Source organism: Cyprinodon variegatus, unplaced genomic scaffold, assembly GCF_000732505.1.
Source record: "Cyprinodon variegatus isolate N-32 unplaced genomic scaffold, C_variegatus-1.0 Scaffold1447, whole genome shotgun sequence".
Taxonomy (NCBI): Eukaryota; Metazoa; Chordata; class Actinopteri; order Cyprinodontiformes; family Cyprinodontidae; genus Cyprinodon; species Cyprinodon variegatus.
The window spans coordinates 110,112-135,314 of NW_015151900.1; the positions used below are offsets into that span (position 1 = coordinate 110,112).

Consider the following 25,203-nt stretch of genomic DNA (forward strand, 5'->3'; position numbering starts at 1 on the left):
AAAAGATTAATTGAAGATAAATCGTCTTGATGTTCATTTTCAAATTGAACGGAGATTTCAGTGATTTCTAGTTCTAATCTATGACTTCCTGATACATTCGTGTTGATTTACCTTTAATTTAGTTCCTGGTCACTAGGCTGGACGAAGACACATATATACCTTAGCATTCTGCACAGCTGCACAATTGTTACAGGGGTCCAAAAGTCTCAAAGCTCACTGCTTTAACTACAGCAGAGAGTTAAACAGCATCATCCCTTGATGCCCAACAGTTGGTTTAGAGTGATGAACATTTCCATGTAGCATTTGCTCAACTCCAATGTAATCAAACTGGAACTGGGATCAAATGTGTTTCCTCTAAATGTTAGGATTAGGAGTTGGAAAATAACATCATAATAAACCGTGAAGTATGGTGGAGGACCTGGGGTGCTGTGGGCCTGTTTCTCTTCTCAGGCTCTTAGAATAATTAAATGAATGTTCAGTTTTTATTTCACTCCTTGGAGAAAAAGTCCTGTTTTACACAGATTTTCTCTTTTATTGTAAGTTTATATTTTAATGTGGATAGTAATGTGTTTTGTTTTTTTTTCCCTTTATTCTGTCATCCAGACTCCTCTCCAAGCAGCAGCAGCACGTCAGCATCAGGCTGTAGCTCACCAAACGAAAGCCTCATGTCAGACAACGGCTCCCTGCCAAGGGCTCCTGAGGTGAAGCCACTTTTTTATGTTTCAGATAGGGTTGTGTTTTTTTCCTTTATAAGTCAACAACTAAAAATGTACTTGATTTCATTTAAATATCAAAAATGCCGCCGCATCAGTTACTTGATCACATTAATTATAGAGGAAAGCTGTTATTTTCTGAAGCTTTAGAGGCGTGTTTTTCTTTGTATCTACTCTAGTTTATGAATGAAAAAATCTGAACTTGAAAAAATAATAATTCATTATTTGTTGAACTCAGCAGGTTTGCTTCTGATAGAGAGAACTAAGAAAACATGATGACTCATTGTACAACACATTTCCTTTGAGGCCTTTGTGAAATCTTATTACATTTTATCTGACTGAGCTTTTTGACACAACTCCTTTCTCAACCAGTGAGAAAACAGTGTCAGTGAAATATGTTCACAATGTGGGGACTGTTGCCTTATATTGTAGCCATGTTTTTTTGTTTTGTTTTTTTCAAGTGATGCAATTATGTTTCTTTTCCAGCTGCTTGAATGTGAGAGAGATGAAGTTGTGGGATCTGTGTAGAATTTAGGTGGGAAAGGGATTATTATCAGACTCAATAATTAAGACTTCTGCTTTTTCAGTCAAAGAGGGTGCTGATGAAGAACAATAATTTGGCACACTTTGCTCTGTCTAACAACCACGCTGCTATGCACAACATCACTGCTGGACTTCCTGCACAGGTGAGCAAACAAAAATATTTGTATTCCTTCAGTGTTCAGGATTACAAAACCATCAACAATTTACCTGAACTTTGTGTCAGATTGTTTTAAGTGAAAGAGCAACAGAGTCATTGAAAATCTAAAAGTGTTGTTTTTAGTCTCTTTTAATCTGGTGCCCATCTGATTTAAATATAAGACAACCAGCTCCTCTTTATTTACATAATCATTTCACCAGTGTAATATTTCACATTAGTGAGAAAAAAGCATCCTTAAGACCACAGCGAGCCCGTGGAAGTAGTTGCTCCATTCTGATAAGACTCACCATCCTCCAGGACAGTCACTTTAAACATAAAGCCAGCACTACTATTAAATCTTTTAGTTGAAAGCATTTTTATGTTATTATGACAAAAAGTCAAGACCTAAATGAAGTTCGCAATCTGTGGTAGGACTTTTAAATTGTTCCTACATGCTATCAAATCAACATAATTAAATCATTTAAACACACTGACTTCATAATTACCTGCTACTTTGTGCTTCTTGTGACATTCAAACAAATAACAGTGAGTTCACAGTGTAGCCGGTCTATCCTCACTCGGCTACTTCACACATGTTACAACAGCATGACAAGTTTGAGGGGCATTTGTTTCCTTCTGCTGTGATCAGATACAGTAGAAATAAACACAATATTATCACTGGTTTCTTATTAGTTTCTCTAAGGTTGATGCATGTGAACCAAATGGCTTTCACTTTCCGCCTGACCTTTTGGTGACAGTGAAATATACACGTCAAGTAGTCTCCCAGACCATTAAACCCTTGGTGTTTCCTCTCATCAGCCACTCTGCTAAACTGCGTAAAACTGCAACCATAATGAACATGTAACTGCTTGCACTGCTAAAGCATTTCTAAGTTTTTAATTCTCTTACCCAACAGACTGAAATAGCAAAACAAGTGACTGTATCAGATCTGCAATCTGTCATCCTACCTTTGCAGGGAAGCGGCCCAGCTGTATCTCAGCGCTTCATCGTGATTGAACCACACATGAGGCTGATGCGGCCCCAGCTAGTTCCTCGTGAGTCTCACTGTTTCTAAAGTACATCTGTATACATAGAGCACAGCATGCAGATGCAGAAGTGTAACTGCTGACATTTATTTAATCACATTTGTTCATTTATAAATATATTTATTTAGATGTAAGAAGGTCAAACTGGAATTTTATGTTGAAAGCATTTGTTGTAAACCACATATTTGCATCCTGGAAGTAGTGGGTAACTGCTAAAGCTTGAAAAAGAGCAGCATGAAAGAAAAGCATACTGAAGAGAGCAGAGAGCTCTACTGATTTTTGCAAGCAAAACTTGGGATATATTCCTACGGGACATGTAGCCCATGAGTTTTAATGGTGAGCTTGAGCTGCCAATAAGCCATGGTGATCTTTGTATCCGTGGATGCTTTGAAGGAGTTACAAGACACACAGGCATTACTGTATCCATTCAGGTTTTGCAAGTAGGGGTTTTATTTACAGTGTTATAAGATTTCACCTGATTTCTCTTTTTATTATTTAAATCCTTCATGAATTTATCTAATTTCGTTTTAAAGTTTTTATTTTTATGTGATTAGAGGATATGAACTTTCTAGACGTTTAGTAATACATGTGCTAAAAGTCTTCCGGAGTAGTTTTCATTTCCAATCTGAGACTGCAGTAGACTGGCACATCTGTCTTGTCCTGTTTCTTTTAAATACAAGAGCGCCATCTACTGGCTTGAAATTAGTGATGGAAAAAATCATTAATGTGGTATTGCAGTATCATGTTTTGTCAAACTGTCCTGTCTTGACAATTTCCCTTACAAGCTGTTTTTGTTTAGAACTGTATTCTCCTTTTTTCTGTTTGTTTGTTTGTTTGTTTGTTTGGCAAATCTTTCTGTTATTATTGTACCTTTAGTATATCCATACCCAACAATCCCCTTAAAATTGCTACTTTCACCTTTGTCTTTTTTTTCTCTCTTCTTGTTTTCAGTTCCTGGTTTGAGTACCTTTCCTCAGCAACAGCATCCTCACCTCTCCTGTCCATCCAGAAGAGAAGGCCTGGTTGCTTTGGGTTCCCACCGACCTGTGGAACGAGCACATTCAGAGCCACTTCCTTACAGCCACTCAGTCTTGCCCCTGCATGCAGCCCATTACTCACATACCCACCAGCAACTCGCCCAGATATACCACAAGGCTGGATTAGAGCGGTATAAGCTCGCTACACATCTGAGCAAGGTGAGAATGGGAAGGCGGAAGCATTAGTGTGCTTCATTCAGCTATCAGATAAAAAAAACGAAGTAGTTTTGAAAACGATTTCTGTCCCTTGAGCTTTTCTTTTATTTCACACTTTCTCAAGTTCACTGTATTTTTTTTTTTCATTTAAGTCTAAACATTCTGGCATGATATGCATTCGATCCCCTTTATTTTGATACCCTGAAAATATAATTCAGCTTAAACAATGCACCCATAATTCACCATATTAATTCAATTTATTTAATTACATATAAGGATCTAAATCAAATTCAGAATGCAAATCTTATCTTGCAACTTTAGTGTTTGAAGAAAGATAAAATAATGAACAATCAGCTTAATGTGTTGGAATGCATCAGTCAAAGTCTAGGCTTTATTCATTCAATGAATTAGAAAAAATATATTTTTAATAGACGCTTTCAATCCAGTGTGGCTGAGGTTAAAGGACAGGCAACAAGTTCAGTTTGCACACCTTAAAGTATTAATTTACTTGTTATAAGCTACTTTAGGAGTCTATAAAATAAAATACCTTTACGATGTAACATAAAAAATGTAAAGAAAAATGGGGAGCAATGGCAATTATTTGGGAACTAAAAAAGTTAATTTATTTCCAGGAGGCTACGTGTGATTGTTAGCTATATATGACATATTGTATTGTCAGAAATATATGACATTATTCTTCTTTTTTTCAGATTGATATTTTATTGAATTTTTTTTTTATCCATTTTAAAGAGACATTTTGAGGGTTAAATAGTGTAAAAGTTGTGTTTTGAATTAGCTGAATGTCACACTCATAGAGAAATGCCGTCTGACACAGATTCCTTCTGAGGACATGGACCCAGAGGAGACCGGATCAGCATCAGGTTCTGGGACAGGGTCTCTGTGCGGCTCTGAAATGGGATCACTGTGTGAAGATGGCCACCGCAGGAGAGAAAGCTCCGCCAGCACAGACTCAGTATATGAGACAGAGTCCATCACGTCCTCTAGGGACAGCTTGAATGAGACATCACATTCTATCAGTCAGGTATTTATGGCAGCTCATGTGGAAAAAAAAAAATACACACATTTAAAATGAGTTGTTGGTTTTTTTTGTTTCCAATGATGCGGGGAAATTAGTTAAAAGGTTCTGTTAATGTACATTTTTCACTTAAACAATTTATCATATATAGACACCTGGAGACTGATTAACCTGCTGTGTGTCGTCCAAGCCTAAAATGTGCTTCCCTTCAAAAGGAATAAGAAGCCTTAAAATGTTTGACCAATAGGGGGCACTGTTGCTTTAACAATGCAAGCAGCGATACACTTTTCCTCATTAGGTTCTGTTGAGGACAAGTAAAATGAAATTGACCATATTATGATTCATTTCACCAGCTGGAGGTATCGGGGTGTTTTATTTAGTTTGCTCAATGTGTTTTTGCCATGTCCCGTTGATATTAATGGTGTATCACTTCCTCATCTTTTCCTAAAACACTTTTCTGCAAAAATCAGAGGCAGGTAATCCTCAGACCAGCTTTCCAGCCAGATGCACTGGGAGTTCCTACCATACTGTGGCCTCACCAGTCTCACCCGCCTGTGATCCGGAGCCGTTCTCTACCACCCTCCACCTCCCTGACTCCTACCTTACATGCAGCCGCCGTCATACCGTCTCTGTCACTGTCCAGCCCTGCCACAGAAGCCAAGCTACGTTTTACAACAGGTGAGTCAAAAGCTGATTCAGGTATGGTTTTTATTCAAGTATTTTAAAGGACTGGAGCGTGATTAATGTAGAAAATGTTGGTTCATAAAGCATGTTTATTTGTGTGTGCCTATCCAGGTTTGGTTTATGATGTTCAGATGCAGAAACATCAGTGTATTTGTGGAGATAACAGCTGCCACCCCGAGCATGCTGGGAGGATCCAGAGCATCTGGTCCAGACTGCAAGAGAGAGGGCTTAAGAGCCAGTGTGAGGTAGGAGCTTTGCCCATTTGTATAATGTAAGAAGAGGAAATAGCTGCCTGTTTTGTGTATTTATAAAACCTCTATTTCTGTGTTGAAGACCATCCCCAGCAGAAAAGCCACCCGTGCAGAACTTCTATCCATCCATTCAGAAAACCATTTGTTAATATTGGGCAACAACAGGATAAATGGTAAGATCATTTATAGCTCAGAAGATTTTATTTCTATAACTCTTTTTCGCTGTGCAGTGCAAAAGTGGCATATTTTGAGTTTGTTCCCATTTTTTTCCATTACACCCACAAACTTTAATGTAAGGTAAATATTGCGTATATATGGCAAAGTACTGCTTGAATATGAAGCAGAATATTATGGTATCTTTCGATTAGCTTTGATCATCAAAAGATATACATTTATGGTTATTTATTCTAGCTAGAAAAGCTGGAGCTCAGTCAGATTGAATGGAAAGTGTCTCTGAATCTTATTTTTAAAGCTTTTAGTGTGGGCTTTGACTGGACCATTCCAACACATGAATATGAAGGATCTGGCTTTTGCTGCATGTACAGTTGTTCTGCTAGAAGGTGAACTTCCAGCCCCTTTCCCACTGGCCGAAAAACCCGTTTACACCCGGGAACAATCAAGTTGTAATAGCAGTGGGAAAAATTCACTCAGATGACTTGGCTTGGTTAAAATCACCTCGGCTCTTATCAGCATGCTGTGGGAACCCCAGACCCAGATTGACCTGCCAATTGATGTGATACCATTGAGCACAGCGTAGGGATGTCAACACAGCACACCAGTCGCTTCTGATCTAACAAGCTGAAACAACTCTGTTTGTATTTGATAAACATGGAGCAGCTCTGATAACAGATGAGAGAGATTTGGACAGAATAGGAGCTAAACAATAAAGCTCACTTTCTACAACCATTCCATGTTGCTATCCATTGTTTACTTTCCTGATTTTTATAGCACTGGTGATGGGGCGTGCTTTGGTGGTGCAGTAGTTAGCGCACACGACCCACATATGGAGGCCTTAGTCCTCGACGCGGGCCACCCGGGTTTGAATCCGGCCTGTGGTCCTTTCCCGCATATCTCTCTCATACCCACTTTCCTGTCAGCCTTCTGTCCATAAAAAAAAAAGCCACTAGTGCCGTAAAAAAAAAAAAGTCACATATAGCAATGGTGACTTCATCAACGCTAACCCTGCATGATGGTGTCTAAGGACATGCTTCAATGGAGGGACAGAGGCCACCCAGCTGGGGGAGCTAAATGCCGATTGTTACGGGATTGACTCGGTTTGAAAAACCCGGGTTAACCCGCTGCTTTAGGTGGGAAAGAGGCTTTTCACAAGTTTCGTTCTTAGTGCTGCTGTCCTTCTAGTCAAACTTTGATCAACACTCCTTGTTTCAGTAGGTCAGCTCAGCATGAGGCTACCACTACTATATTTCACAGCTGTGGATCTCTAATGATCTCAGTTAGAATGAGCATCAGCATCCTGCAGCTTCTCTGAACACTTTTCCTCTTTGGCCTCAGTGCAATTAAACATCCGCGTATTGTTGCTTCAAGCTGAGGGATTTTCTCATTTGTTAAATTTGTCAATTATTCAAAGCTTGGAATATTGTTTTATACCCTAAACATGCTTTAAACTTCTCTAGAGCTGTATCCGAGATCTGTCTGCAATGTTCCTTTGTCTTCATGAGGTTTTTTAAGGAACCCTGTCAATAAAATCAGTTTCAATTTGTTTTTATCTTTTCAACCCACCTCACAATAATGCACTACTTCCTGCTGCACTATCCCCCCAAAAAGAATCATTGATGTTTATGATCTGTTCATAACGACTAAATGTTATTTATTTCTCCGCAGGACCACCGCTTTTTGTGATCTTACCATGTGGTGGGATAGGGGTGAGTCCTGCAAACACACACCAATACAAAGACACACAAATCACTGATCTGATTTAAAACTCCAGTCATGTGGGAATATTTCCACTTATCTAATTGCATTACTGAACAGCAAACATTACATGGCTTATTATGCCTCATTACACAATCTAGGTAATGATACTACCAATTGCTCATGCTATTGTTTTTGGCTGAGATAACCTTAAAACTTCAAAAATCCAAGTTTCCACAATGGTCAGAGAGAGAGTAAAAAAACATAAGAAAATGTACAAGTAAGGTGCTGAAAATATGTTGTTTTTTTGAGGGGGACAAAGGAAGTGGATGGAGAAGAAATACAATGATGCTATGCTCAAAGCAAATATCTGAAGGGGGAGGGGTGGCAGTTGATAAGAGCACCGATGTGCCTGGATTTCCGGTCTTTAGCTGCTGGAGTGAAGAGAGGTGATTGGAACAAGATGGCCAACCTCGTAAAAAAAAGAAATTCCTATGATTTCAGTGTTTCCCAAGCAGCTTAGCAGACCGCCAGCAGAGATTGGTTAGAAAGTTTGGGATACCATAGATACACAGAATAATACGCAACAAAAACATTTATTTTATTATTAAAATAATCTTATCATTAAATCTTCTAAATGTGAACAACAATTTTGTTAGACAGCTATTTAAGTTGCTATTTTTATGAGATATGATTAAAAGTAAAGAGATTTTTTTTCTATGACCAAAAAACTTGATCTAATTAAAAAGCTTTTGATCAGTTGCTTCTTATCAATTAATCTGCTCAGTTTATCATGTAGAAAAGGCTTCAAAATCACAGGAAGGAGGAAGTTCTTTGATGTTTTTGAATACAAATGGGAATAAAATCTGATATATGATGCATGTTTTCCATTGTTTTTCCAACAGGTTGACATTGATACAGTTTGGAATGAGCAGCACACAGCAGCTGCTTCTCAAACAGCTGCAGGGTGCATCATAGACCTGGCCCTGAAGGTGGCACAGGGAGAGCTAAAGGTAGGCCTCCATATATGCTTAGCTTCAGGCAGGAGTTGATAATAATGAGGAAGAAGCTGTATCTAAAAAAACAAAACAAAAAAAAAAAAACAATGCATTTTGCCAAAACCGCAATAAACCTTTGTTAGAATCCTGTGGAAGATATCTAAGATGTTTACGATCTTGAAACTTATTAGGTAGAAGAAAAGAAAATAAGTTTTTGAAAGATTTTTTTTAAGCTACTGGCCTTTATTGATTAATAATTTGAAAATAAAGAGGTTGGACAGAGAAAGAAAAAAAAAGAGCAAACCTCTGCATACTGAGTCACCCAATGCATATTTAGGAAAAAATTTAACATTTTGGCCAATTTAAATATTTTTGATTATCCTATCAGTATTATTAGATCGATATAGATATCTCTACTTTTTGAATTAGTTTTTAGAGGAGTTACACTTCAGTCAGAAGTTGATTTTCACCAGTTTATCATCCATCATTTAAATAGATCTAAAAAGCCAAAGTTTTGCATTTCTTTATGTAGTAATTAGTTGTTTCAACAATTTGCCCTGAGTTTGTTTTCCAGTTTGCAGTATTTTCTTATCTTATTCGACCAGAGAGCCTTTTTACCTCCGTATGTTTACTGTCTGCCCTTCATGGCTCAGTCAAAAGATGATTTTCACTTCTAAGTTTATCATCCATCATTTAAATAGATCTAAAAAGCCAAAGTTTAGAATTTCTTTATGTAGTAATAAGTTGTTTCAACAAGTTGGTTTGTTTTCCAATATCTCTCAGAATGGTTTTGCGGTGGTGAGGCCCCCTGGACATCATGCTACTCGTTCCTCACCGCTGTAAGTACAGGAGCATAAACACACATACACACAAACAAGGCTAAGGGGGGCTGCAGAGAGTCTTTTATAAATCAGCAACATTATACCTCTGAAGGAGAAAAGGAGAGAGCGGGTGCCTCAGTCTGTGTTAATGTATGCGTGGTGTGCGTACTACCTGCCTGATGCCCGGGGCGATTTCCCTCCTCCACTTTTTCTTTAACGCTTCCAAGACACAAAGCAACGCACCTCAAAGGAAGACGTGTAACCGCCATGTGTCCATGCACCCTGCACATGTGCTGTGTGTGGATATGTGTGGATGTGCATATTTGTGTGCATTGATTTGTGTCACTCTTTGATAGCAGGCATTAGCCAAATAACCACATTCAGCTGGGCCTGACTGTGTGAGCTCAGCAGTGCTTGTCACTAGTTATTTATGGCGTGGTAATGACTTTCTTGATGAGCTTAGTTTGGACTGCCTATAATGTACATTGTTCATACTCACACACACACATACATACATTTAGGCAGTCACAGTTTACAGCCCAATGCTGACACTGCCTTTTCTAACATTCCTCCATTGTTTTCCACGCATCAACACTTTCTTTGCATACCTTTGTTGGAGACAGCCAGTGTTAGTGAGTGGTCTGAGTTCATTTCTCCGAAATCATCCCTCACATCCCGCCAGATTTCTGACAGCATTATCATTTCAAAAGCGTATTAAATTTCTTGATAGGCTTCGCTTTCAGTTTGTCATAAAACATGTGGCCTCTGCAATTCTCAGCAGTGAAAAATGTAGACTTGGCATAATATTTTAATTAAATAAGCTATTTTTGATTTGTCAGCTGAGAAAAAGCAGATATAGAACAAGCTAAAACAAACTTGTTTCCCAAATAATGTGAGATATAAGTTAACGCGGCAGGAGCAAACGCTGCAGCTGTCATGGCCTCAAGAAGCACCTTACCAAGCCAAAGAACTGTCGTACCGGTTCTTTCGGACCGTATGGCGATGTTGTGAAATTAATTTGTTGACGATGCAACGATAAACACATGTGGCTGCCACTCTTCCTGCTTGTTTGTCCACAGGGGCTTCTGCTACTTCAACTCCGTGGCCATCGCAGCCAAGCAGCTTCAAAACAAACTCAACGTCAGCAAGATCCTCATCGTAGACTGGGTAAGCACCAAAAGAGCCGCCGCTATCACCCTTCTCTTCGTGGGCACAATAAAAAAAAAGTTTCCTGGGTGCAAAAAAACCCAGGCCAACAGTAGCACTCCTAATCATAATTTAGATCATTAAGAAAGTGATTTCTGTCATCCTTGTGGGAGCCTAACTGTCACATGTGCTTAGCCTGAACTCCAAATCACACACAGACACATTAAAGTTCACAGAGCCATACATATGCCTGTATTGATCCGCAGCCAGCCGGTGTCTCTGGTCAACATGTGTGTACTTGAATCTATGCAGTATCTTTACTGAGGCCATACTCTCCAGTATATTTTTAAATGAAATTAGTTATTAATATCTTAAAGAAGGTAAAAGAGAATAAACACATTTTTCATTGATGTGAAAAGTTAATCAAGTGTTACAAACTGTATTCACTCCTTTCAGGTTACTTTTACAATCCGAATTAGTTTTTATAATGTTTTATTTACTTCCATCCAATAATGACTCCATCTTACTGTCCAGGATGTGCACCATGGCAACGGCACCCAAGAGGTCTTCTATGATGACCCAAGCGTTTTGTATATCTCTCTGCATCGCTATGATGACGGGAACTTCTTTCCTGGTAGCGGGAGTCCAAATGAGGTACTTGCAAAGCATTTGCATATTTGTTTTATTTTATCTCTCCAGATTGTTTGTGATTTTGGTTCAACAGGATTTATCAGTGAAACCTGACCTGTGCCAAAAAGTATCATTACCTTCAGCATTTTTCCTATATTTTATGAAGATTTTATCTGGTAGATCATCGACAAAAACAATGAAAAATCCTTTTCAAAACATGGTTTAAAAAATCCAAAACATGACTTGCATTTGGAATCTGCTCCCCAACCAGCTTGAGTTAATGCTTTGTAAAACCAAAATTTATTGAAATGACTAGGGTCTTTTGGGGCATGTGTTTGACATATTTACAGACCCAGTTTTATATTCTAGTACATACAGGGTTCCCGCGGGTCCATAAAAAGTCTTAAAAGGCATTGAATTCTTCATGATAAAACTAAGGCCTTAATTGGTATTAAAATGTCTTAAATTAGTCTTTCGTAGGTCTTAATTTTTAAACCATCATAAATAGGATTATTTTTATTATGATTTATTTTTGTAATCTAAATAAAACGTTAAAATTGGCAATTTTTTAAATAAAAAAAAAAAATAACAGCTCGCCATTATTGGTTCCGTCTCGATAGCGGACCCAATAAAAGCGTTGCTGAGGGCGTGACATTTGGGAGATGCGCCATTTACTTTTTGTCTGGAAAATATGAGCAAGTGTAAATGTAACGAAAATTGTCTATCCAGCCAAGAATGTTTTTTACATGGCTAAAACCAGTACTTTGTATTGTGCAAGAAATCATTCAAGCTCAGAACGATGAGAATTAAGGCAGTGGAGTCACATGCGAACCACGAAACACAAAGCGTCAAAATCGAGTTACCGAGAAACAGCCGGTATTTCTCAGTTTTGTTCCACCCTTGTCACTGCAACGCCTCCACTTATCACCAAATCAAACATACTAAGAAAACGATACAAAGAAAAATAGCTGCAAAAAAGACTTAGCACTGGTTATGTTGTGGCTTTAAAACTGATTTGTTTTGTTCCCTGCTAAAACAAAGTTTGTGAATTCAGTTAAATAATTGTTAAAATATATCTGTTATTTGTTTGTTTTTATCTTTCTTCCTGAATGGAAAGTTTTTCAAAATATGAAACATTAGTGCAGTGGTTTATGTTAAAAAAAACCTTTGGGTTAAGTTGTCGCAAGCAGATTTTTCTTGTGTTTCTTGTGAATTTAGACTTAAATTTTTATTTCAAGTGGCATTAAAAACTCTTAAAAAGTCTTTAATTTAACTTGCCTTATGCTGTAGGAACCCTGACATAACATAAAGAATATCTTAAAATTGCTCTTTTCCTAATGGAAGATGAGTCTCTTCCCTGAGGTACGTATTTTGCAGTCTCTGCTGTACCCCTAGCATGAGGCTGCCACTTCCCAAAGAGAACTCATTCAAAGTTTCTTTCTAAAATGTATTTGCAATGCAGCTCATTCAGATATATGTTCTAAAAAACCTCAGATATTCACAGAACAGCTGTGAAATGCTGAGATTAAAATAAAAAAAGGGTCCCAATTAAGTATGTACTGGAAATAGCCAATTGCACTTGATTTCTTGCTGGGGGATAACAGGACAAAAAGGACTGTAGAGAAATACATAATCATTTTTCATGTTTTTGTTTTTGAAAAAATTCCTTCCACTTGACATTTACGCACTTTGTTTTCATCCATCACATAAAACCAGTGCTAGTGATGCGACTTGAAAATATTCAAGCGCTGTAAGTACTTTTATGTTTATTTTGTATATGCTTGACTTCAGTTAGACTTAAGTTACAGTTGTACTTATCAGGGACAATAAAGCTGCAATACTTAAAGGGGAAACCCGTTTCTTTTACACTGGCCCCTTGATTTTATATTATTACATCATGTTGCATTCACCCATACTGTATTAGTTTTGTGTCATTTGGAGCTGTTCCGAAGATATTCGGTTTTGTAATCCAGTTGAAGGCACAAACTAAACTGTTCATAATTTATTCTTTATGGTACTCCAGCATTCATAACATGTAGGCAAATCACTTTCCCCCAGACATCCGCGGGTATATTTTTTATATTTATATTTTTTTAAAAAAAAGCGGTGTGTGTATGACTTCATCCGCGCGCCGGACTGCATTTGTGACAGGCAGCCCAGCACACAGGTGGCTACGCTCTACCCCTTCTATTCATTCGGCTAGCTAATCTGAATCGTTCAATTCCATTTGGAGAGCGAGATCATCTGTGGTAGCAGCACTAGAAATCTTCCAGGCATGTGAGTAAAACTAGCAGCAGTTCAAAGGACAGGAAGAATGAACGGTAGCCGGCGTGTGCGGATGACGTCATACATGCGGCGCTTCGTGTTTAAAAGATATAAATATAAAAATTATAAACACGGATGTCTGGGGGACGTGATTCGCCTACATGTTATGAATGCTGGCGTACTATAAAGAATAAATTATGAACAGTTTAGTTTGTGCCTTCAAGTCGTTTGCCCATAGGAAGACGTTACTTGGATAACAAAACCGAATATCTTCGGAAAAAAAAACAAATGACACAAAACTAATATGGGTGAGTAGAACATGATATAATAACGTAAAATCAAGGGGCTAATGTGAAAAAAAAAAAAGTGTTTCCCCTTAAAGGAAGTTAAAGTAAAAACCTAATTAATGACTGGTTTTAGTTAGTACCTCACCAAACATGCCAAACTTTAATGGATGACTCCTCAATCAGTTTTGGACTAAATTTGTTTATATTTAGATGCAGGATTTTATCTCTTAACAAGTGGTTGTCATTTTGGATGGTCCCTTTTCAAACATCTGTTCCTGTCATACCCCTTCAGTGTGAATATTTTAAAACCAAGCTTAAAGTATGGTAGTGTTCTTTTGCCCACTGCATGTAATGCATCACCTTTGTTTGTGTGACAACTTAGTTAAGACAAAATCCTAAGGCGTGTTAATCCAGAGAACGTGCCTTGAAGATGTTTTATTGTATGTTTCGGTAACTGCTGCACATTTGTTTACTTTCATAACTCTAGTTGTAAAGTTTTAAGGACTTAAAGGTCGGCCCCTCTCAGCAGGATGTATGGAAATGAATTGTATGTCTGTTTGATGCAAGAAATCGAGATGCTTATGATTTCTTCCTGTGGTCTTACCCAAAAAACCAAGTGTAATGAATATCCCAGTCAGCTGAATTGACCTGATCCCATGCTGACATTCACTCTGCCATCCTCCCCCACAATAATACTCAGTGTTTTCCCATAAAATCTCCCGAGGAGCGGCACATAAAAATGCTTTGTTGGCTTGGATGTGGCTTTGCCTGAGGTGGACTCTCAACCTCTGTTGAGCAGTGTGGTAAACCTCTGGAGTCTATCTGTCCCCCGTGTAGGTATATATCTCACCATGGGGTAGGGGTGTGATGTCATCGTCATAACAGAGAGCACAGAATAGCTCCTCGAAAAAAAAGAAACAGTTAAGGTCTAATTCGGTCCAGTGAGTCCTGGAAGATGAAAGGGAGACAGAAGACAAAGAAGAGTGCAAGGCACTTGGAGCTATGGCAGAAAATGGTATGTTTGGTTTACGTGAGTGTGCTTGTGTATCCGAATCGTGTGCACAAGCGCATGCATGCGGGTACATTAACAGTTGGCAGAGGCCAGGAGGCTTCATGTGTTTTTGGTTTGCCCTGCGAACATCCCGTCCACTGAGAGAAGAACGGAGACAGACGCTCATCAGCATTCTTTCAGTTTCAAGCATCCTCTCACACCCATAATCTCACTCTCTTTCTCACACACACACACACACACACACACACAAAGGAAATTACCACACATTATTGCCAAGAGGGTGTCAATCAACCTCCTCCATTTCTCCTCAAACTGACACATTGACTGATGGTGAAGGGTTTTGGGAACAGCTAAATGGCTTCTAGAAGGACTACAAAGAGAGAGAGAGACAGGAATCTGTAACTTCTTTCCAAGATCCAGGCCTGCGTTGACTTTCTGCCCTCAATATGCGAGGTCAACCTGAGAAAAACTCCATCTACTCCACCTGGCATTTTACATCCGTCGCATTTAAAACATGAAAAGCTCATTGTGTTAAAAAGGATTACATTTTTACCTTAATATTTGCAGTTTTTAACCTTTTAGTTCAGGAAGAAGGTTTAAAGTTTATTTTCACCCATTTGAATATATATATATATTTTTTCTTTTTGTTGATCAGTCAATAGTTAGTTCACTTAAAACTAAAGCTTGGGAACTATAAACGCTGTAGCTCTGTTCTGGCTCAGTGATTTATAAAGGTCTATTGACAAATTGTATAGAAATCAGGATAGAGGGACGGGGGTGTTGAATTAACAGCCATCCGTATTTGATTTAGGAATCATAATCACTCCCTGGTGTTGCCTTAAAGAGATGCAGCGCCTTCCCCGCTGTTGCTACAATACAAAGTTTTGCAACAGCAATGTTGATTTTTGCAAACGTTTTGACACAAATCTGTCATCGTCATGGAATTTCTCAACTTTCACTAAGAGTTGTTTGTTTTTCTTAAATTTCTTAGTTTTTTTTTTTTTTTCTTCTCTCTCTCTCACTGTTTTTTTCTGCTTTGATTTGATGCAGGTCGGTGTAGGTGCAGGGAAGGGCTTCAATGTCAATGTGGGATGGAATGGTGGTCTGGACCCCCCAATGGGTGATGCTGAATACCTAGCTGCATTCAGGTACATATTCTCCATGCATTCTCCTTATCTCTTTCAGCTTTTATTGGGTTCAAACAGAACCGTTTTGTTTGAGAAACGGCGACTCTTAAAGGACGATATAAAAGCCAGGTTTAACCGTTTGATGAGGTCAAAACAACAAATTCAATTGAGTGCTTGTATATATCTATTTTTAACCTTTTTCTTTACATATTTCCAAAAATATTTCTTCATTGGAATGTTTAATTTATTGGTTTGTTGTTTGTTTTCCTGTGAAAGCTTAACTTAAAAATGTAAATAAAGCTCAGTTTTATTAGTGAAATTACAGATAAGGCTTTATGTGGGAAGGAGTATAGATGAAAATGATTTGAATAAGGTATATTTATAATTGCACTGTCTTATGTTCTTAGAGAAATAAAAATCTCTTACGTTTTCACCAATTTAAAAGCTATAAAGAACATAACACACAGTTATCTAGTTGCTCAAATGAGCCCCTTTATTACAAATCAATAAAAATCAATATGGATCACGTAGATTCTCAGTAAATATATAGATGCTTTCTGAAGGCCTCAAAGGTTTGTTGGAGAATATTAATGAACTCAGAGCATCATAAAGACCAAATAATCACAAACTTATAGAGAGATTTAAAATGCTACTTGGTTATAAAAAAAATCTCAAGCTTTAAAAATTGCTCATGTCAGAGTAAAAATTATCACCTGAAAATGTCAATACGCAAACATCAGGGATTCTGTATACAGGAAACACTCTGAAGAAGATGCAGAGTGTTGGCATAGTGGTTTGGGCACCTGCTAATGCTCTGAGCAGGTTGCAAATACCTGGTCTGGTCCCTGCAGCCTCCACTCTGGGTTCCTCACCAAAACCCTTAAACCCTGATTGCCCAATGCTCCCCAAGAGGATGGCTCAAAATGCGATCTGCTTAAATTTAGCTTTTTAACATACATGAAAAAGATGATGTGTGGTGGAAACCCAATTCTCCACCATGAAACATGTTGGTGGAAGTGCCATAGTAAATACTGGATGGAGCTATATATAGTGACTGATTATTTTATATATATATATTTTTATATTTTTCTCTTTTTATTATTGTTCTTGTTTTTGTCTGTTTATGGACCATAATTGTGTCTAAATAAAGAGATTGATTGATTGATGTAGGGCAATCCTGAAAGAAAACTCTTTTATGAAGCTCAAAAAGCATTAAAACTGGAGTGACGGTTCACCTTCCAGACTAGAACATACAGCCAGATCATACAGACAGCATGTTCATAAGCTGTAAAAAAAAAACAAAAAAAAACACTGAACTTTCTATATCATTTCCAATGGAAGCTGGGAAATGCCTATTTAGAAACCCTGTAACCCTCAGTCTGAATGACGCTCCTTTCAGATTTTGAGCATTTGTGCAAAAATCACGTTTACACATTTCCTTTTGAAAATAATGCATAAAGCAGATACATTCTTTCTTCTACTTCACAATTATTTTTTTTTTTTTTTTTTTTTTTTTTACATAAATGTCATGTAAGCTGCATTAAAGTTTGTTGGTAGTGACAACATTTTGAAAATACTCCTTGGAGTTTGAATACTTTTAATGAAAACTACATGTAGTTTTTGGTATTTGTTTGGTGTGATAAGTTTAAGTTCTTGTTGTTCTCTTGTTACAAGAGCTTATCTATAATGGAAATGGGTTATAGATGCAAACCCCTCCCTCTTTAGGGTGGTGGTCCTGAAACCCATAACATTGAACATTTATTTCATGTATTCTGCCTAAAATTAAACTTTTTGTTAGTACTAACAAACAATGGAGAATCTGTTTAAACCTGTTGGATTTGATCTAGTTTTTCCCTCCTGTGGAAGTGAAGCCAATACAGGCAAAAACGGGTTATGGATAAGTTAAATGCTAAACGTTACAACTAGGTGCTACCCAAGCACACCTTTTCTCCAAACAAATTCTTCACTTCATTCAAGTCTTTAGTCCCAAATGGATGCGGTTTGGTGGTACGCTGCGCTGTAATGAACACAGAATGCATCTGTCAGCAGCACTGGCTCGCCACCAGATGAATAAAACGCTATGTGAGCTCTTCATGGTGCTCGCTTCAGACGCAGTGGGTGGGCCCCTCATCGCAGGAAAGATGCTAACGAGCTAACCCATACTGGTAAAATCCCATCGGCTCAATAGGATGTCTTGAAAACACTATGCCCAGTGTTTACTGGAGTTCTGGGTCCCGATTAAGAAGCAACCGGTCCTTTTCCTGGGCAGGCGTCTGGCTTTAGTATTTTTCATCCCATTTAGGAAATTGCAAGTGCTTTCATGTGTAAAACTTCCTCAGTTAACCACAGCATAGTTCTGTACTGCATTGTGCTTTCACCATGAAACTTACATCATGCAAAGCCTGTCTAAAGGGTCCTGGTGTTCCAGGACCTTTGTCACATAATATTCTGGGTTCAAGCAGGTTTTTTAATATTACTTAAATCGACCCTGATGTCAGAAAAAAGTCAACTGTCACCTAAGAGTGTTATTAATGCTGTGTAGTATGATGTAGGGTTAAAAAGGAAAGGATGCATCATGATTTGACCTTAATGCAGTTAAGCCTCTTTAATCATGTGCCAGTTCTGTGGCTCCATATGATCATTTAGATGACAGGGTGTTTTAGACTGTGTGTGTCTCTTTTAGATGGAAAAAAAAAAAACTTTGCTGTTGATGTGCGTCTGTTTTGGGGTGTGTATTAGTGCAAGAAATACTGTGGTTGGGACTCCTTTGCAATCAGCAGAGAGCTCATCATCACTGAAACCATGACGTTACACGTTATTAAAAATGGTCAGAATCTACAGGAAGGTGCGTCCAATCGCAGGTAGCACAGGCAACTTTCATTTGTAACCGGTAACTGACAAACAATGAGCTTATGGAGGGAAGGAGAACACAGCTGAAGAGAGGAGAAGAAGCAGGGGGTGCATTGTTAGGGAATCCAAAGGCGGCGTAATTAGGCCCAATGGATCCCAGATGGCTGGCTGTCAGTGACGTGAGAAGAGGGACGAGCTCCTAATAGGAACCAGACGCACACAAATGCCTTTGAACTGCCGCTGAGAGAAAAAGAGCGAATAAGAAGGAATCAAACGCGGCATGGGCCATTCGCTCTTGCTAAATAACTGGCAGTGGGAGAAGAGAAGAAGGAAGAGGGAGAATATGAAGCCTCGAAAATGCCATCAGCTCAGTAGAGTGCACAATATCTCAGAAAGACGCAGAGCATTTGTCACTAATGTTTGACACCTGTCTAAAGTCAGATCTTTGTTTTTCTGGCTCCATAATATCATCACAGCTCTGCTCAGCATTGGAACAGTTGCACACTTTCACACCTGGGAGGCGCTCCACCTCTTAGACTTGGCTGTCTTCCAGCAGTTGATCACAAACTGAGATCAAGCACTTGAAGCTTTGCCTTTGATAATTTTTCTTTTCATCATCTTGGAATGGAAGAGTGTGTTCTGTTCTGTGAATTCATGCAGTTAACAGTCCAGAAAAGTCCTTCACTGAAAGGATGTTATTGGAAATTATTCACTTCTACCACCCTATGTTTTTATTTTTGCAGTTCTGGCATCTGAGATCTTGTTTGGGTTTTTTTTCCGCTCTGAAATGATTCCAGTCACATCAGGACATCTCCATTATACACATCGTTATATTTTATTTACTCCTAATAGCTCTGCTGAGCACCTGTTGAAACGGTGAACATGAGCTCAGATTTCCCTCAGAATCAGAGCTGTCTAACATGCAGAGTTTGGTTAACAGCCCTCTGTTTGTCCTCAGGGCTGTGGTGATGCCCATCGCCCACGAGTTTTCCCCTGATGTGGTCCTGGTCTCCGCTGGCTTCGATGCTGTCGAGGGGCACCCACCCTCATTGGGAGGTTACACGGTCACAGCCAAGCGTAAGGAGCAGCCAGACTCTTACTCACAAGCAGCTAACATTCTGATTCCCATCTGTAGATAAGTCTGAGGTTATGTAAACATTTTAATCCAACCATCTCATCAATCCCTTCTGACACACATCTATTATGTTGACATAATCATGACATGAGAACTAAAATCACCAGCTTGTCCCAAAATGTGAAGCTTTTATGTAATTTTTTAACCAATCGGTGTTTCTCTTTTTGATCTTCACCAGTTTTTGGATTTTTGACACGTCAGCTGATGTCACTGGCGGGGGGCAGGGTCGTCCTCGCTCTAGAGGGGGGCCACAACCTCAAAGCCATCTGCGATGCTTCTGAAGCCTGTGTCAGCGCCTTGCTCGGTATGGAGGTAAGATGTGTCATCTCTCATTCCCTGGATGAGCACAGCGTGTCCCGTCATCAGATCGCTAACTGTGTGCCGTGTCTCAGGTGGAGCCTCTGTCCCAGTCACTCTTGGATCAAAAGCCCTGTGAGAACGCAGTGCGCTCTCTGCAGAGAATCGTGCAGATTCAGGGTGAGGAAACATCAGGTTTACTGCAAAGAATAACATTTCTATAGAAAAACGGTCAACTAAAGCAAAACGTATTCTACTTTAATTTAATAACATGAATTTCGACATCTCTTAAAGCACAATTAGAAAGCATCAGGTTTATTGCAAAGAATAACATTTCTATAGAAAAACAGTCAACTACTTTAATTTAGTAACATTAATTCGGACATCTCTTAAAGCTCAATTTAATCCTTTATTCAATAAAGATGAATCTCTAAGACAAAAAGAATCTCCCAACTAATATTGCTGCTCAGAGATTCTCTTCTAATACAATATTAAAAAGAAGTATCATTAAAACCTTCGCATGAAAATATTCCAGTCTGAAAGAGAAACACCCACCAACAATTTCAGATGTAATTGCAGCAACACATTGATTTCTGAAGGGATGAATATATTTTCTCTCCTCCTTTACAAAGTATTCAAGTCACATATCCTTCATCTTCAGCTGGTTTCTCACACGTGATCCAAACATCACTAAATGGAAGTCTGTGGTCGCAAAGTGACACATTTTAAAAATAAGTTCAGGAATACTTTTGTAAGGCCCAGCTGCAGAGTTTGCAGCACTAATTGAGTAAATTCTGTTGTAATGAGTCTGGGGCACACAAACAAAGAAACTCCAAGTCTTGCAGATAATTTGTGCAACAACTGTCACAATAAATAGGAGCTGAAGATAAATTTCTCTCTGTCGGCTGGAAGGGCATTTAAAGGCTCGGATCAACAGATATTTTTCAGAAGAGGATTTATTCTGGCCATATTCTTTGTTGTCTTTGATGATGAATGAGGTTTCTGTTTTTATTATTTGCTAGTAAATCATTAAATATGGACCCTATAAACACCTTATAGAAATGAGGATTTAAGTCACTCTCCATATAGAGGAATAAATCATATCCTATTTTTATGGTTTATTGTTTTCCTGTCTACTTTTGACCCACCAGCATTTCTTTAGCTCTGTTCTCAATAACCCCCTAAAAAAAGTCATTTTTTCACTCTATTTAACACTTTTCGTGCTGTTAGCTTCTGCTCTCTGATCACCTCTCCTCCCTTCCAGCCCTGTCTTCCATCCCTCCAAAAGTCCCACACAACACACACACACACTCGCACACAGCTACCCTGGCTCCAATTATCTTCAAACACTTCTCTGGCACACGACCTTCGCAACATCCCCTCCTGATTGCACACAAATGTTATCCCAACCAAATTAGATTAATTAAAAATATTTGAATAGCCACAGGAATGTTAAGCCCATAATTCAGGCCTGGGGTGAAGTATATGTAGGTTAATGCTGAGCCAGAACACACGCACTTATAGAGGAACAAAGTTACAGTCACTGATATTTTTGTTATCCTGTATTTTCCCCCCATTGTGTGACATTGTGTGAGCCCTGAGAGAACAGGCTGAATCTAGGTTTACATTTCTGAAATTATCAAAACGGATATTTGGACCAGGGGCTGTTTATTCCACAGTCTTTGCTTATATTCGCATCAAACATCTACATCTAGTAGATCAAACACCAAGCTGTACTTTCGGGTAGTTCAGGCGCGTCCCCTCAAGGGGCAGTTAGGATGAAAACAGGAACCAATCCAAGGCTAAGGCCATTCATCTTTTTTTCCTCTCTTGTTTCTTTTCTCTTCTCATTTTTTCCTTCCCTCTCAGGTAAGTTCTGGCAAAGCGTGAGGGATTCAGCCGCCACAGTGGATATGTCCTACCTGCAGGCACAGAGACACCGGCTCAGGAGAGACTCAGACAGCGAGGCAGTCACTGCCATCGCCTCTCTGTCAATGGGCTCCCTCACCTCAGAAAGGTACAAAAACACAAAAAAACATAATCATTATTAGTTTTACACTTATTATTCAACTGCTGATCTAAATGGGTTAAATATAAGAATTTTTATTTTTCGAAACAGCAGTCAGATAGTTGGATATTTAAGATAAATTTCCTGAAAACACAGAAATTAAATCGTTAAAAGGCTCTGAGAGAGAGCAAAACTCTGAGCAGGTAATAAGAAGGCTGAACAGAGCTTCAGATTGGCAGTTGTATGCCATTGAGCTTTAAACCTCTGTATCTAAAGGGGCTTGTTGGCTTTGGAAATATCCCAGTTAGGGTAAAGATCTAGTCTTTAAAAAGTACACTACCTGCATGCCACTCCCGCTGGCATCAAAGGCCTAAAAAATAGGATGAACCTTGTTTAATCACAAATAAATCAGACTTTTATACGTCTGCAATGTTGGTTGAACTTAAGAAAATCTCAATGTTATCTCTACATTAAGACCTGGTTACTGTGGAGAGATTCCTTATTTAATTAGTTGCATATTCTGGGATATAAATTACTCCTAAAGCCCTCTGGGCTCAACAGATGTCAACCCATCATTTTGTCCTTGTTTAAAAAAAAATACATAAATCCAGTTTTAGGACACTGTCGTCCTACCACAGCTTGATGCTTACAAATTCATGAACATTTGTGGCAAAAAGAAAGGAGCAATCGATATTGTAAATTTGGATATTTGGAAGTAAAAATAGGAAAGAAAAACAAAACATTTTACCTGCTAGTTACACCGTTGTATTTGTGTTATTTTTTTTTACGTCTATGCTATAATTTACACAGTCATTTTATTGTTTTCTGTAAATGGGCTGCTGTTTGTTTTTTACCCAGAATATTTTTAATGTAATCTGAGTGTTAATAACTGGAAAGTATTTCCTGTATGTGGACTTTTCTGTACTGCACAGTTTATTCTGCCTTTTCTGTTATCGTTCTTTTCAGATTTTTTTTTTTTGTCTTGTTTGTAACTGTGTGGTTTCCTTTGCATATTTTCTTGCATATTGCCTCTGATACACCTGAATATCCTCACCTATTTATGATATTTCTATGTTACTCAAATTATTTACAAACATGGTTTTGTAATCTATGTGTAACACCTTTTTCTTTTTTTTTTCTTTTTTCAAGGAAACCGCTTGAAAGAATGTGAAGAAAAAAACATATATATATATATACATATATATACATATGTGTATGCATCTTGATCATCACTGGAACGTGCAAACCTGCACTACTACTGTCTGCAATGTGACCACTCTGATTCAAACAGAGGAGCAGTGTTGTGGACATTCATGTCCTCAGAAGATCTCTGCAGCCTTTTCCCAAAAAGTGACATCAATGGCTAAACAATAAAAGAAGTTTCAAATATGCCCAAACTCTGAGTAATGAAGACCTGGTGTGACAGGATGTAGCATGAGCAGAGATGAGAAACCGTTTCTGATTGCGTCGAAATCTGCCCAGACCACTGAGACTCTTATTTTAAATAAGTCGTGTCGCCGGAGAAGAGGATGACAGGTGAACCACGATCACTTTTCTGCACGTGACATAGATCAAATGAAGGACAAGAAGAAAAAAAAAGATTGGTTTTAATCTGATCGGTCTCTCTCTGATTGCTCTCCGACTGGACAAGAAGCATGTGAAGCGTGACCACAATCAAGCATTTTTTTTGTTTGTTCATCTTTTTACTTCATTAGAATATTCGTTTATTTGACATATGGCACACATTTCTGTGGATGTCAGCATGCATTTTTTTTTCTTTAAAGAGATCCAGGGTGAAGCTACAGTGGAGTCTGAGATACATATGTTTCATATTGTTTTCTGTGTCCACATATTTTCTGAGATCTTTTCTTTCTTTCTTTCTTGGCCTGTCAGCAGAGCACATGCAGCAGGGGTTTAAAAAGCTGCAGTTAGTGTTATCACCCTCTGACAGATAAAAGAAGACTCATCGTCCTTTTATAAAAGTACATCTTAAATATGCAGACACAGTGCCATACTCGTGGCATTAGTCCCAGTTTAAAGCTAATACCTTAAACAAGCTGGGGCGTCGATATTATGGAAGGCATTCGTGCATTTGAACGAAGCTCCAGTGCCTTTTGAAACTAAAGTTTTACATGCACTGCTTTTAGAGACACATAAACACTTTTTACTCGTCTTCTAACATTGAATCAACTTAAAAATATCCTGTTTCAAGTTTTTAAAGTTACTAGAAATTAGCCATATTTTCTCAATATCAGAATAAATACACACATTAGGATGCCATTACCTACTTTAGGTAAGCTGGGATGAAGGTGTTCTATTTTTTGATTGGTTAAATCACATAAAAAAAAAAAAATCTGAGCTTTTTCCATGTTGTTGCACAGGGCAACATGGAAAATTCAATTAAGCTGAAAGCTCATATAGGGAACTGTTGATGTCCACCAGACAGATTCACCCTTGGTTACAATTTCCAGATGCCTGGCAATGCAACTTTCATATATTTAAAAAATACATGCCAGTATAAACTAACATCAATGGGATGTCTAACTGTCAGACTATTCAGGTTTCCGTATCACAGAGATAAACTCCTTTTCTGCTTGTGACAAAGCTGGTTGAAGCTGCTGAAATGTGTTACTTATGAAACAAGTCTTGTGCTTGGAAAGCCTTAAAGGCCATTGAGTGAGAAAGAAGCAACAATGCACACAGGGACAAACATCTGGATTAGTGGAGACATACCCTGTGGTCTGATGGTGGTAAAATTAATGTGCTTGGCTATAACGGCCTCTGTCATTAAAGCCTGGCCACCTGAGAGCAAATTGTACTGTGAAACTCCTGGTAGGAACAGGTGTACCATATGGAAAAGTTAATTCAATAAAATACTAAAACAACTTGTCAAGATATCCTAGAGAAAGCTAAAGCTTTGTCACAAGCGTTGTAGCAGAAATAACATCAGTGTTGTTGGAGAAACCAACACAAACCACTGATCTCAAATAGAAAGTTAGTGAGATGCACAAACAGGACCCATTTACTGCAACCCCATAGGGAGGAATGGGCCAAATTCCCAGCAAACTGCTGTCAGGGGCAATATTTTACCTGTAAGCTTAAAGGGATGTTCCAATACTAAGGCAAAGCACTTAAACTTCTGAGCTCAAAGCG

The 25,203-nt window shown here is 38.5% G+C and overlaps 1 protein-coding gene across 2 annotated transcripts in view; it reads left to right on the top strand.

Annotated features, from left to right (window-relative positions):
- LOC107103432 (histone deacetylase 7-like) overlaps window positions 1-25,203 on the top strand; it is a 57,462-nt gene extending 32,259 nt beyond the window's left edge. For both annotated transcript variants that reach the window (XM_015403139.1, XM_015403140.1), the window contains exons 7-25: window positions 604-701; window positions 1,301-1,399; window positions 2,369-2,447; window positions 3,390-3,634; window positions 4,467-4,673; window positions 5,138-5,345; window positions 5,463-5,596; window positions 5,685-5,775; window positions 7,445-7,485; window positions 8,380-8,487; window positions 9,256-9,311; window positions 10,373-10,460; window positions 10,974-11,093; window positions 15,684-15,781; window positions 19,569-19,687; window positions 19,924-20,057; window positions 20,138-20,222; window positions 21,912-22,059; window positions 23,200-25,203. In XM_015403139.1, coding sequence (XP_015258625.1) covers window positions 604-701; window positions 1,301-1,399; window positions 2,369-2,447; window positions 3,390-3,634; window positions 4,467-4,673; window positions 5,138-5,345; window positions 5,463-5,596; window positions 5,685-5,775; window positions 7,445-7,485; window positions 8,380-8,487; window positions 9,256-9,311; window positions 10,373-10,460; window positions 10,974-11,093; window positions 15,684-15,781; window positions 19,569-19,687; window positions 19,924-20,057; window positions 20,138-20,222; window positions 21,912-22,059; window positions 23,200-23,221 — 2,180 coding nt within the window. In that variant the 3' untranslated portion in view covers window positions 23,222-25,203. The remainder of the gene's footprint in view (window positions 1-603; window positions 702-1,300; window positions 1,400-2,368; window positions 2,448-3,389; window positions 3,635-4,466; window positions 4,674-5,137; window positions 5,346-5,462; window positions 5,597-5,684; window positions 5,776-7,444; window positions 7,486-8,379; window positions 8,488-9,255; window positions 9,312-10,372; window positions 10,461-10,973; window positions 11,094-15,683; window positions 15,782-19,568; window positions 19,688-19,923; window positions 20,058-20,137; window positions 20,223-21,911; window positions 22,060-23,199) is intronic.